We start from the raw sequence: 14,991 nt of genomic DNA on the forward strand, positions 1-14,991 counted from the left end.
ATATATTTCTTATTTTTATATTTTTATATTAAATTATATTTTATATACATATATATATATATAGTATAATTTAATATATAAATATAAAATTGATAAACTACAGAAGCCTATATTAATTAATATTCTTAAATATTGTTAATATTATTTGATCAACATTAATAATTAATTTAAAGTTTATCATTAAAATATAAATAGACGAATTTGGTTAGAATCGTATTCAAGTTATGTATATTTGTTAGTGTATTTGTTGTAACTTTTTTTTTTTACGGTTTATATCGTTCTTTTTAGAAAATAAAAAATAGCCGCTTAAATTGGGATACTCTGTGGATAAAGCATATCAAAGAAAAAGAATATTTTTTTAAATTTATTATCTATATAATATTGCAAAAGAATAAAAACAGGTAATGTTGAGACAAGATATTTTGTAGCTGGATGTATATATCTATAGCAATATATTGACTAATAATGTCAATTAGAGAGATGTCGAAGCGAACACAGGAGCCAGTGGATCAATGGCTGGCAAAGGAGGGTTATTTTAGGAAACCTACTCCCAGAGACCCGACCTGTTTGTTTAGAGCAATCAGCGAACAAGTGTATCACACGCAACATTATCATCTAAGAGTAAGAAAAGAATGTATAGAATTTATGAAGAAGAAGAGACACTTGTTCATTGATGTAAGTATCTCTATGCGATTATCTAGTTTTATATCAAGAGATGCTCGGTATGTTGATCATTTTTTTTTTGTAGTCTGTATCAACGCCATTTGATTATTATCTGAATGAAATGCAATGTTTTACGGAGTGGGGAGGCTCAAGTGAAATTCATGCTATGTCTTTGTTATATAAAAGAGATATAATTATATTCGTTGGAGAGAAGCAGATATGCGAAAACGTTACCAATAACGGCTTTAAAAAAGGTGTTATATTGCTTTGTCACACAGAGCCGAAACAATATGAGCCTGTTTACCCGATGGCTTTTGTACAATCAGCTGCATACTGCCAATGTATGTAGATACTTCTTAATCCCATTTTTACAATATACAGTTACCTAAAGATTAAAGGTTACCATAAATGAGAGAGAGAGAGAGAGAGAATTTATGGTAATCTTTAAATTAAAGATTATCATAAATGAATTTTGTTGAATCTCTTGGCAACCTTTATTTTTAAGTAATTACATATTATGAAAACGGAGTCTTATTGATGCATATCGCAGATGTGTTCCAAAATTAACTGTACTGAAAATCTATAGTGCACATAACATAAATTGTAGCATTTTTAGTGCTGGCAGTAAATTTGGAACAGTTCGCGTGTCACATCTATGGCATAAATTCTTCATAAATTCTTTGTAATTTTTTCTTTTTTGTTGGTAGCTATTGTTTATGAAGTTGTATATAGGTATATGTATCAAATACCTAACATAAAAACTGTTGCGGATAGAATGCTACATAACCGAACTCCTGCACTTAGACATGACAGATTTTTCCAGAAGGGAAATCTTGATATTAGGGAGTAAGTTATTTAATCAGATTTCGATGATATTGCATTTATAACAAATTACGATTTAAGCATTAAGTTTTTAAATTATATTTAAAAATGTAGATTGTTTTTAAAAGGAGATATATTTCTACAGGCAATTGATTGAAGATTTATACAAAAAAGTAAAAAATGAACATAGTGATACGGACGAAGCGCAATCTGACTGGAAAGGAGCACCTATTCCTTATAAAGTCGCAAAAGCGCTGGCTCCTGATTATTATCGTAATATAGAGTTAGACATATGGCACGAATTGAAACGAGGTGTGATATAGAAATTTTATTTTTACTTTCTTTTTTGAAGGAAAAAGTTAAATATTTAAAACTAAAATTATTTGTATGTATAGAGGTAAAATCTGCAGGCTGGAACAGATACAACAGTAATGAGCTTCAAGTCGGCGGCAAATGTCTGATAGAAATTAGCATAAACGATCTACAACAATGTGATAGAAATAACAACAAGAATGTACGAGTTAATTTACCAGAATGTAGTACTAGCGAGACTAACAATAAAATTGAGCAACAAAAATTGAAGCAAGGGCCTCTTTGGCTTCACGGTTATATACAGGAAATGAATACAGAGAAAGAGCCAGTTCTGGTTTTTATTAAAGACTTAGGAGAAAAAAAATTTGTTCCATACGATGCTTTGAAGCCATTACCTTTAGTAAGAAAAAATAGGCCAAAAAATTGGGTACCACTTAATAGAAACCATTCAGTTACTATAGATTCAAGTTAGTTTATTAAATTATTAAACCATTATTGTCATTTGTACATATTTATACATAACAAATCTTTATTTTGTGTTTAATTAGATCGACGATGGAAAAAACCATGTAATTCTTTCTCACGAAAGAGAAAAGATACTATAATCATAACAAATGAAAAGCCAAATAAAAATGTATTAATAAATAACAGTGATGATAATGACGTTGATGCTAATATCAATGTTGCTAAAAGTGACTTTGATGAACATCACAGCGAACTTCAGTATGTATCTTAGAATATATTAGCTGCATTCTATCGTATAAAAGATAGTATTGTTTCGCATTTTTATAATAAACTGGATTCTTTAAAATTGTAATTTTATTTTTAGTAAAATAAATCAAAGCCAAACATTAAAAAATCATTCTGTAGAAGATAATTCTATTTATACGACAAATGTAAGTATATTGTAAAATTTTACTATTGTATTTGAAATTCTTAAAGTATAAAAACGCATCTTTTTTGTTTATAGGAAGAGGCTAACAGTTTGACAACTACATTCGACAATTCACAGTCTACAGGATCAAACAGTGTAATACAAGAAATAACAGAAGAACATAAAAAACCTCATGCAGCATTTAAAAGAGTGAATAATACTGCAAGGAAGATTGAAAAATCTCTTAATCTTCAAAAATCAAGTTTGAAACCAAAAATATTAAATGAGAATTATTCTTCATCTTACAATGGTAATTATTTCTAAATAAATAACATATTAGGTCATATATATTATAACTTAAAAAATTATGTCCTCCGAGCACAATTTTACTCGAAATATATAGTACCTAACGAATGATAATCTTAATATTTTTTCTGATATAAAAAATATAATTATAATAAAAAGTTAGCCGAAATATGTACATAAATTAATAATTAAATATGTAAGATACAATTTAATAATTTTAAATTTATCGCGCACATAGTACAGCACTAATTCCCAATAGCTAAATTTATTATAATTATATTTTTATATAGTATCTATATATATGTATACTACAATACATAGAATAAAATCATCCTCAGAGAGGACGTTTTGGAATATAGTCTTAATATATTTAATATCAGTTTTAGCTGGCGCTAAAACAGCTTGTCAGATTGTATATACAAAAATACTTCAGCAAATAAATTTCATACAAATTAAATTAATTTACCGGCAATTTGATATGCAAGTTCCAATTTTTCTTAAAAATTTATCAAAATATATACTGATCTACTTTGTTAATTGCAGATAATTCGCAAACAAATATATATGGCAACCCAAATGTATCTTACGTTCCTCCAGATAACGGCAATGCATATCCCTATTATCCATACATACCAGGAAATTTTTCGATAACTGGAGAACACAATCCTCAAATAGATCGTATGTATTTATTAACATTCTAATATTAATATTATTCCATGAAAAAATGATTTATATTTTACCTTTCTTTTAGATTCATTGACATCGAATGTCTTTTACAATTTACATCTGCTGCACTTGGAGGTATGTAGTGAATAGAAAAGTAATTATAATTATATAATTTATCATCAATTGTTCAATTCTATACAATTATATAATTCTTTGTACACAGGACACTTTCCGTACTTTAAATCCAACTTATTACGGACCGATAATATATGGACCGAATCATCAAGGCATGCAATCTTTGGGCACACCATCAAATGCTATAAACAGTAATTTGTCATTAAATATTCCTACAAAATTCATATTAAAAAATCATTGATGAAACTTGAAACAAAAGCTTGTATACAATTTTTAAATAGATGGTCCATACATGCAATATATGCGGGAGGAAGTAGATCGCCTTGTTAACGACATGCAAAATAGTTCGTTAAATGAGGGATCAAATGCCAGTGCTGAGATTCCCAATGCTTCACATGTGAACACGAATAGTGTGCAAAGTACAAATCAGTCGAAACAAGGACCAAGAAATTTAAGCGGAAAAGATTCCTCACATCCCATTCAACAGAAAGGAAAGCAAACTGGAACTGTTAAAGGTAATAATAGTAAAATTAAATACTTCAATACTATAGAAAATAAATTTACAGCATATAAAATAACATTATATAAAAAAAAATCGAAGAAATACTCACTTTTATTCATCTCTTACAACATGAAGTAGAGTTCAAAGATTAAAAAAAAGGAGAAACTATGATATCCAGACATGACAATCTTTGGATGCTCCATCAAATACTCATATGAACAGTAATTTAATAATAAAAATTCATATAAAAGATTAATAATGAAATTTGAAACAAAGTCTTATACAACTTTTTAATAGATATTCCGTATATGCAATATACGTAAGCTGCTGGAAAAGTTTGTGCAATCTAGTTCTTCCAGTGGCGCCAACATTCTGCTACTATCATATCCGTAAAATTAGACGTTTTTAACCTATAATTCAATTGTCAGTTTGTACCCAAACCAACTAGTTTTTGTTTGCATAGTATTTTAAAAGAAGTTATTTTGTAAGAAAATGAAAATTTCGCGTAAAAATTTTCGAGCAATGATTTTTTACGATTGCAAAATCTTTTACGATTACAAAATGGAATCTAACTCCGAAACAATGCATCGATCGACTTCATTTGGCTTTTGGGGATGAAGCACCATCCAATAGGACTGTTTATAATTGGTTTGCTGAATTCCAGCGTGGACGTATCTTTCTTAGTGATGAATTCCGTGAAGGTCGTCCATCCACGGCTGTTGTTGCCACTAATGTTGATGCTATGCGTGAAATGATTGAGCGAGACCGACATATAACATACCGCGAGATTCAGGCATCCTTAGGCATTGACATGAAAGCAATACATACGATTTTGCATGATCACTTGAATGTACGGAAAGTTGCAGTCGTTGGATCCCACACAATTTGATCAAAGCTCAAAAACAGACTCGTGTTAAATAGAGCAAAGAAATGCCAAGAAATTCAACCGAAGTCGGTCAAATTTAGTCTATAACATCGTTATTGGGGACGAAACATGGATCTATTCGTATGAGCCCGAAAGTAAACAACAATCCACTGTTTGGGTATTTCAAAATGAACCGAAACCAACAAAAATTGTTCGTTCACGCAGTGCTGCCAAGCAAATGATTGCTTGTTTCTTCGGTTATATCGGACATGTGACAACTGTGGCTTTAGAGAATCGAAGGACTGTAAATACTGATTGGTACAACAATTTGTTTGCCAGAAGTCATAAATGAATTGCGTAGAACAAACTGAAATCGTCGCATCATCCTTCATCATGACAACGCTAGCTGTCACAGCACGTTAAACCGTTGATTTTTTTATCCAATAATGTCGAATTGATGACTCATTGTCCGTATTCACCTAATGACTTCTTTTTGTTCCCAAACATTAAAAATAAGATGCATGGTGAGCGATTTGAGTGGCCTGAAGCAGCTGTTGAAACATTTCGTACACTGATTTCTGAGGTTACAGCCTTAGAGTGGAAAAAATGCTTCGAAAATTGGTTCGAGCGTATGCAAAAATGTATCGATCTTAAAGGCGAATACTTCGAAAAACAATGAAGCCATTTACCGAATTTTACATGGTTTTTTTCATATTGTTTGCAGAAACTTTTCCAGCAACCTACGTATTCAAGAGAAAGTATATCGTCTTATTAATGACATGCAAAATTGTTCGTTAATGCACAATGAGGCACCAAGTACTTGTGATGAAATTCCCGACGCTTTGCACATGAACATGAATTGTGTGCAAAAAGCAAAGCAAACTTGAAATCGAAATGTTACATCTAGAGAAAAAAGAGGCACGAACAAATGTAGAACAAAAGATAGTAAAAAACAATATTAAAATAATTGTATTAATTAGTAATTAATAACATATAAATTAAATGAGCAAATGAAACAATAAACGCTTAAAATTTTAGTAATTAAGATACAATTATAACTTACTAGAAAAGATCCAAACTCAACTAGATTCAAAGAACAAGAATGGTAAAAGAAACTTATAATTAATAGCATGTATAAATATCAGTGATGTATCTTCTACCTTTAAAAAAAAAAACCGTTGATAATATATTTATTTATATTTTGACATTACCGTTAACCTTTAAGTAAGCAAATGTAATCTAAAAATTTTTCATGAGCAAATTGGTAGATGAGATATTTACACCCCAAAAAATTTTTTTATATTTTTTACCAATTTGTTATTGAAAAAATGTAAAAAGGCCCATCAAAACCTACATCAGCTATTCGGATGCACAAATTTTTTATTTTTCGTGTGAATGTAATAAAATATACGTTTCAACTCTTCAATTCGGGTCCTTATCAATACAATTAAAATATAAATCAAAATTACATAATTAACGCAAATTCTAAGTTGATTATTCTCAACAAATTAGTTCGTTCTTCTTTATCCAAATGCCAAATTAGCTATGTAATGAATAGCCTAATGATTATCAAAATTATTACATTATACAATAATAATATAAAACTTACATAAAGTAAAACCGAAGTCATATGCATTGCGTCACTACTAGAATCACATCAAATTGTCAGATTTGCTGTGATAGCCATTCAAAAGAAATACGAAACGAAAATTAGAGAATTATTAAAATCATTTGTCTGAATTTTCTATTATATCCACTCACATGTAAGCGTTTTCTCGCGGCTTCAAAGGACTTGTGGTGTCGACAGTCAGAGATGCAATGAGAGTCAAAATAATAAAGTCAAGTAGAATAGTTATTGAAATAAAAATAAAACTAAGAACAAAAGAGGGTAATATCAACATCACAATTCAGTAAACAAATTCATGTACAGTGGATCCAAAGAATACGTATCATTCTGTAAATTCAAACTCTATTTCTGTTGCTTTATATAGATCGCTTCCGAAATCAATCTTTTATTTAAGTACTTTTTCTTCGTCTAAAATCTTGACATTTTCCCAATCAAAATCATGACTGATTCTATGTTCTGTTATTACAGAATGTTGTTGTATATAAGATTGATTGTCAAGATTGTGAAGCATATGTGGGCCAAACAGGTACATGTTTGAAGACACGCATAAATGAACATAAAAATCACATAAATTGGAACACTACACAGCATTCTGTAATAACAGAACACAGAATCAGTCATCAGCATAATTTTGATTGAGAAAATGTCAAGATATTAGACGAAGAAAAAGTACTTAATAGAAGATTGATATCGGAAGCGATCCATATAAAGCAACAGAAACAGTTTGAATTTACAGAATGATACGTATTCTTTGGACCCACTGTACATGAATTTGTTTACTGAATTGTGATGTTGATATTACCCTCTTTTGTTCTTAGTTTTATTTTTATTTCAATAACTACTTGACTTTATTATTTTGACTCTCATTGCATCTCTGACTGTCGACACCACAAGTCCTTTGAAGCCGCGAGAAAACGCTTACATGTGAGTGGATATAATAGAAAATTCAGACAAATGATTTTAATAATTCTCTAATTTTCGTTTCGTATTTCTTTTGAATGGCTATCACAGCAAATCTGACAATTTGATGTGATTCTAGTAGTGACGCAATGCATATAACTTCGGTTTTACTTTATGTAAGTTTTATATTATTATTGTATAATGTAATAATTTTGATAATCATTAGGCTATTCATAGCTAATTTGGCATTTGGATAAAGAAGAACGAACTAATTTGTTGAAAATAATCAACTTGGAATTTGCGTTAATTATGTAATTTCGATTTATATTTTAATTGTATTGATAAGGACCCGAATTGAAGGGTTGAAACGTATATTTTATTTGTTTTGTTACGTTCACAAAATAAAGAATTTTTGTGCATCTGCATAGCTGATGTATTCATATACAGGCTCTGATAGGCTTTTTTACATTTTTCACTGATAGATTCTTTCGAGCCTCATTATATATTTTTTTCTAATTTGTTATGTTAATTTATATCAGCTATATCTTTATGAGAAAGAAATGTAGAAATAATAATGGTTTCTTTTAAGACTTCTAAGCATCTTGGCAACATTTTATTTTCCTTTTTGAGGACAAGATTTTTTAAGAGAACTATATCTGAGATGTTATGGCTATCTATTTAAAGATTAATGTTTGATGATTATTGTCCTTTGTGATGAGAGATACATTGCGTATTATTATTAGTTGCTTTTGAATCAGTTTCTAAGATTGTATGTTATTTATTGTATATATGTGATTTTATTTTTATATATTTGAATGTTATTGTTTTAATTTTAATTATCAGCGTTTGTTTGTTTCATTATTTTTTTTTGTTAATTATCAATTTAATTTAATAATCTGCTCAGTCTTCTATTTTTTTTTGTCTATTGTTTTGAATTTGCCACTCTCTTCGATCTTTTCTAGACAGACTTGCGATTTTGACTAAGAACAATTTTTTTTTATTATTAGATTATATTTTATGTTTTAAAAGGACTATAAATGAATACATTAAATTGCACTAAAAAATTGCACTTGACATCTTGATGAAATTGATCCTTAAGATTTCTAATCATAATTTCTGTTTCATAATATTTCACAATAATTATTTTATTAAATTATTTTATTAATTATTTGATTGCATATACATCCTTTATACCAATGTATGTATAAACGTTATAAATATAAATGGAATTGAAGGGTAAGTCAGAGAATATAAATATGAAAACTTAATTATATATTTTCTCATTATACACACATTTCTTTTTGTAAAAACAGACTTGATTGTTCATTTTAGTTTTACAGAACTCTCTGTAAAACTTGAGAGAACAATACATTTTTTTATGTTACTTTCTCTTATAGGCAATAAGATGCGGAATCGTCAGCAAAATGCTCGCGGATCATCGCATACGCAATACTCGAGTCATCAATATGGCGCGACGATGTCGAGTGGTTCTGTGAATCCGTACAATGCGCGAAGGCACGATATGCATATGCTGCAACCGCAGCAGCATCATTGGGATCCGATGTCGCATCAGATAGCACCTAGCGTGGTAGCTGGTCCGACAAACGGTTATGCACCACCGCAGTATACAACATCGAACCAAATAATTCCTTATCATGAACTTCCACCACACTACACGAACGAAAGCAATTCAGGGAATCCTTCGTACTATCTGGGAAATGGTAGCTACATACCCATACCGTACTTACCACCTCAGCACGTCGACGCAACTGAGAACGGAGCTGTACCTCCGTCGTATCCGCAGCATTTCTATTCAACGACTGAGGCTTATCCGCCAGGTCATTCATCAATAAACGGCCAACCAATGATGTACTCGCAGCCAGTGATGTATCCACAGTCGGTGCAATATCATGCTGTACCATCACCATCGCAACACATGCAAGAACAGTGGAATCCGACCTTGGGACCGCAACCTTCTTATGTTGCTCAATGCATTGCTCCAAATCCAGGTCTAGCTCCGATCATAGAACCATCCCCTAACGGACAATGTACCGTTCCAAAAGGTTCACATTAGATATCATATATTCTGAAAATTGATAATTAAGATTGAATCTCTATTGCAGTTAACTGTATTAAAAAGTCTTTATATAACATAATAGTATTATATAAAATAATATTAGTTATAACATATCGACGTTCCCCCCGTGAATAAAATAAGATTATGAAGACTGATGGTAATTATAAGATACGAAGAATATCATAATAAAAATTAAAAATAATGAATCATAATTAAGATTAACTACATAGAAAATTTAGACACAAAACAGCTATATGGAGCAGAATGTATTAACTATTTGCAATTCTCGTTAAAAATCGACAAGATTGTTCGCTATGACTTACCAGAGTTTCCTATACCGTGTATAAAGCTCCACATATTATACAAAGTAGAAAATGTTTAAGATGTAGTCTTTATAAGCTGTATATATAAACTAATTTAACATGCCACGTATTAACGTGAGAAAGATGTTATGATGCAGCTGATCTATTGTATCAATGTTTAAAAAATTTAAACTAAGATACTTGAAACTTTTATAGATATAATTTAAAAGAAAGAAATAACGTATGCAAGATTAATTTCAATCAGTTTCAACATTATCTTTAATCGATAATGTAATTAATATAAGTTTCTTCTTTAAAAAAATTATAGTGCCTTCAATAAACTATAATGAGAACATTTCTATTCTGCTTGTTCTTGCAGAAATATTCCGTATTTAGCGATGTTTATCGGTATTTCGAATCATTGGAAAATATCATTATTAATTATAATTACTCCGTATTTTTTAAATACCGACAAATATCGTAAATAAAACGAATATTATTTTCAATGGAGTGAATTGGATATCTATCTCTATTGGGATTATTATATCATTCTTTTTCACATAACAAACTTAATTATTTCATAAAAAATATCTAGGCTTAACTTACATTTAGAATATTTAAGAATCAATACATATATAACATAAGTTAAGATCTTGTAATTCATTAATATTATTAAGTTTACTGAAGTTCTTCAACATTTATACAATTTTTACTTAATATTAACCTTTATACAATTTTTGCTAAATCTTTTTCGAATAAATAATGCAGAAAGATCAATCAAATCTATTTTATTTGTTGCGTTCTCAATTTTTAGATGGGGTAATTGTGTTTGCTTATATTTTAAATAGGTCAAAACCTAAAAACATCTTTTAAAGGCTTAGGATTTTGCGGATCCAAATTATTGTCGTAACCGAATATTATTAAATAAATCATGTTTGAATTATACAAAGAATTCACATGTCTTCATGATTGTGACTAATGAATAAATCGATGTGACGCGACATACGTAAACGCAAGCACGTTGATGTATTATTTGAACTTTCTAAGAGAATTTCGAGACTCGCACAATCTTCGGTATACTATGTGACAAAAGGAAGCTGTAGATTATCGAAGTTTTTTTTAAAGCGCAATTGTCACGATAATTAATACCTACTGAAACAGAAGCGCATGTGATAAAATGAATATAAAATTTATATACATATATATCACTGTCAGATATGTGATACATATTAGTGATGTATACAATATAAACAGTGGTACGTACTGTAAACTTTTTAAGTTACACATCATGAAGTATTAAAACAAAAAAGTGATATGGACAAGCGTGATTCAATGATTGATCGTCAACGGAACTGGATACTCTTATATATGCATATATATTTATAGAAACTCTAATATCGAACCGTACAATATTCTCCTCCATATAAGATACATGCGAAAAAATTATCTCTACGGTATATTTTAAAAGCGGTAGTAAACTCGCTATTACGGGGCTTGATTTTGATTTTAATCGCCGGAATTCTACGCTCATATATTATACAACGTGCTAACGCTAGAGGCACTCTAGAAGAACTGAGATTTCACAAGGTAATCAAGAAAAGGTCCAGTGTGATACACGAAGCTTAATGTTAAACTATTTACACGTATATTACACTTGATCTTCACTATTTACAATCGAAAATCTCAGGTGGATATATCATTGATCTGATAAAAGAAAAAGTAAAATGGAATGATAAGATCTATGTTCCTTTGTAACATACAGTTTCGATAAATCCTTCGGAAGTGCAACTTACAAGGAAATATTTATACTCTCGTGCTTGTTATATACTTGATACATAGGCAAACCTATTTGGCATTAAAGGCCAATAAAATCCTTCGAGTTTCATCGCGTAATACATATTGTTAATTTTCATTGCAAGATCCCCGCATTTCTACGAGAATCCCTTTCTTCATTGCACACATTTACATACTGTATTAAACTCGCGTATTATTGGTGTCTCGGGTGTGTGCGATTTCCTCTAAATATAAGTGCATCAATTGTATAATCTATCTGTACATTCGCTACACAGTTCAAATACACAATAATATTAACATATTTAATATTGGACTAATAAGAACAGGGATGCTCTGAAAGATCTCGCAATAAAAAGTAATGATTTCAAGCGAATGAAACAACAGTGAGAAATTTCAACTCTGTAATCAAGATTCTTTCAATTATTTAAAGAAAAAAAAATATAACATGTGATCAGCTGAAATGTTAGTCCGTCTGTCGATAAAAGTAAGGATTAGAAAATGAATTAAAAATTATTAGTACACTTATGCAAGGGAGGAAAACATAGATAATGCTATAACGCGCATTTCTCAGAAATTTTATTTTCGTTTAATTCATGAAAAAGAGAAATCATTTCACCATAGTTCTCATATATTCCACTTCATTCAGTCACTATTTATATACGATAAAGGTATTACAGTAATTTGCTATGTACGAATTAATCTTTAGCTACTTCCACATCAGATCTGAATCGTAGGCATTACACTATAGAACCCGGATGTCAGCTCTGATTTGAAAACAACTTCTCTCTATATAAGTCCATATTAAATATATTTTACAATAATATTATCATTGTACATGAACAACGTATGCTCTACACCTCGCGTTGCTTATCGCTAATTAACCAGCGCAATGACAAGATTTTTATATTACTCGACAAAAACAATAAAATTAAGATATAAATATAATATACATGCTACACAAAACACCATAAAAGAACGTTGTTAATTAAAGTTAAACAAAAATTAGTCTGGCTAGATTAGCCTTACAGAGTTTGATACTAGAAGGTAGCACTAGTAATAATGTGGAATAGAACAACATGAAGATTCAAAAGATATAAATGTCTATAAATAGTTGAAAGAACTATCTAATAGGTTCCAGGATTAAACTACATCGGCAATTTGAATTAACGTTAGAATAACGATTTAGTTATCTCTTCCTATATTATAATCTTTTAAGAATATATTATATAATATTCCAATCATGTTAGATTATAATCTTTTTCTACAAAAACATAATATAGTATACAACATAGGCAGAGGAAAAAGTGAGTCTCATTGAACGCTAATTCATATTAGCGTAGCACATTTTATATTTTTGTTATATCTTTCTGGAAAGTCACGTTATCATAAGGATAATGATAAAATAAAAACTGTATCCTAACAAAAAAGTTTGCGCTGGTTGAAACAACGATCGACAAGAAGGTGTTAATTAGTTAAAATAGACGAGGGGGGACTGGATTTGTGTGACCCCAATATGTGCGCCGCCTTGGTACCTCCTATAGTAAAATAAATCTCATGTTAATATCGCTTATAGACTGCTACGTTAAGCATAATTTCACATAATTTAAGGTATTACACTAAATTACATTTACGAATCCATGATCTCAAAGAAGATTGTGAAGATACTTACATAAAAGTAGTGGTAAAACAGGCGAAGGGAGGTTATTCCTTATTTTCCTCAGTAGTAACAGTGTTGGAGGGATTTTGGGACTCTGACGAGGATAAAGGCGGCGCTTCTGCTGCTGTGTCGGTTGCATCTTGACTCGAATCCGAGCTGTCCTTCATTTCCTCCTGCTTCTTTTCTTCACTGGGAGCAGTACTTTTAGCTTCGTCCACTACATTCTCCGACTCCTCCGTCACTTTTTCGTCCTTGGAATTGGCATCCGTCACTTTCTCAACATCTTTACTGTCTTTACTGTCCGCGCCCTCCGCGTTTTTGTCTTCGTTCTGTATCGTCTTACTTTCCTCTTTCTCCTCTTTCTCCTCGTCTACTTCCATCTTTGTAGATTCCTCTTCCGTGTGTTTTTCACTTTTGTTGTTGGATGTTTCATCGTCTGTGTTGTTCTCATTGTTTTTTTCCTGCCTCTTGGGTCGTCCACGTCCACGACCACCACCACCACCCCGCGTCGACGGTTCCCTTTTTTCCTTCTTGGGTGGCGATGGCACTGGCGTTGTCGAAGTTAGGCCTCTGGCTGAACTGCGAGTGCGTCTCCTGCCTTCTACTTCACCGACTGCGGATTTGTTCATGCCCTGTAAATAGCAAGTGTTTAAAACAAACGGCCAGGGATATCTATAGCAAAAAAAAATAAAATAAAATTCAAGATACTTCAAATGGTTTTGCCTCGAAAAAATCACAGTGTTACAAGTCGTGAATCGCAAGATACAATTCTAATGCACTCTATCTTTATCGCAGCTCAAATTGTAATTAATTGGAATTAACGTTTGTTAATTCTTAACATCAATAGATAGCAATTTATAATTGGCGCCTACGCAACGATTGGTTCCTCGTGCCTCACCGAGGGCGCTTATTTCCCTCTTGTCCCCACCCCAGCCAATCAACATCCCCCACTCCTGGCGACGTACAACGCTCGCGTAGGCAGCAGGCGAAGTCGACGACGGAGAAGGCTAAAACGGAGGGAAATAACCGAGAATGAGGGGTGGAGGGGGAAGAGGCGAGGACCTTGACCAGCGGGACCTCGGCGAAGATTTTTGGGACGTATGATAAGCTGATTTGATCCGATGTGAAAAGTTTTTCCCTATTTTAATAATCGCACGAGCCGTCGCGAGACGCACCTTTAAGATTGCCTCGCCCTCCTGAGCGGTCCTTTCGAGAGTGGACAGCCTCTTGGTGCCGCTTCGTTTATTTTTCGTCGGAGTCGGTTTCTCCTCCGTCGACTGTTCCTGCAAAATCAAGCTTCCTATGTATTCGCTCTCTCTCTCGTATTACAAATACATTCTATCGCGCACACGTACAGTCATGCACTCGCGCGCAGCGTCTGCGCATGTGTACTTGTACGTATGTGTTGCATGTATGTACGTATATATCCATATTTCTTCGCGAGGAACGTATATATGTGTACATACGCGTATCACGCTTACGCAGTCGT

General features: G+C 31.6%; 2 protein-coding genes across 3 annotated transcripts in view; one reads left to right on the forward strand and one right to left on the reverse strand.

Moving 5' to 3' along the window:
* The window catches only part of LOC108756430, an 11,150-nt gene extending 952 nt beyond the window's left edge, over positions 1-10,198 (forward strand). The window contains exons 2-15 of the mRNA XM_018500223.1: positions 289-401; positions 477-675; positions 749-1,004; positions 1,371-1,509; positions 1,631-1,797; positions 1,881-2,264; positions 2,346-2,520; positions 2,627-2,693; positions 2,768-2,981; positions 3,521-3,655; positions 3,729-3,778; positions 3,867-3,969; positions 4,060-4,293; positions 9,070-10,198. Coding sequence (XP_018355725.1) covers positions 289-401; positions 477-675; positions 749-1,004; positions 1,371-1,509; positions 1,631-1,797; positions 1,881-2,264; positions 2,346-2,520; positions 2,627-2,693; positions 2,768-2,981; positions 3,521-3,655; positions 3,729-3,778; positions 3,867-3,969; positions 4,060-4,293; positions 9,070-9,746 — 2,913 coding nt within the window. The 3' untranslated portion in view covers positions 9,747-10,198. The remainder of the gene's footprint in view (positions 1-288; positions 402-476; positions 676-748; positions 1,005-1,370; positions 1,510-1,630; positions 1,798-1,880; positions 2,265-2,345; positions 2,521-2,626; positions 2,694-2,767; positions 2,982-3,520; positions 3,656-3,728; positions 3,779-3,866; positions 3,970-4,059; positions 4,294-9,069) is intronic.
* A 2,961-nt stretch (positions 10,199-13,159) lies between these two features.
* LOC108756498 (chromosomal protein D1) overlaps positions 13,160-14,991 on the reverse strand; it is a 3,250-nt gene continuing 1,418 nt past the window's right edge. The window contains exons 2-4 of one of the 2 annotated variants that reach the window (XM_018500369.1): positions 14,678-14,785; positions 13,515-14,134; positions 13,160-13,380 (exon numbers count right to left, since the gene is read on the reverse strand). In XM_018500369.1, the coding sequence (XP_018355871.1) occupies positions 13,547-14,134; positions 14,678-14,785 (696 nt within the window). In that variant the 3' untranslated portion in view covers positions 13,160-13,380; positions 13,515-13,546. The remainder of the gene's footprint in view (positions 13,381-13,514; positions 14,135-14,677; positions 14,786-14,991) is intronic. The other variant, XM_018500370.1, reaches the window with a different exon arrangement.

The sequence above is a fragment of the Trachymyrmex septentrionalis genome, unplaced genomic scaffold (assembly GCF_001594115.1).
Source record: "Trachymyrmex septentrionalis isolate Tsep2-gDNA-1 unplaced genomic scaffold, Tsep1.0 scaffold127, whole genome shotgun sequence".
NCBI classification, from domain to species: domain Eukaryota; kingdom Metazoa; phylum Arthropoda; class Insecta; order Hymenoptera; family Formicidae; genus Trachymyrmex; species Trachymyrmex septentrionalis.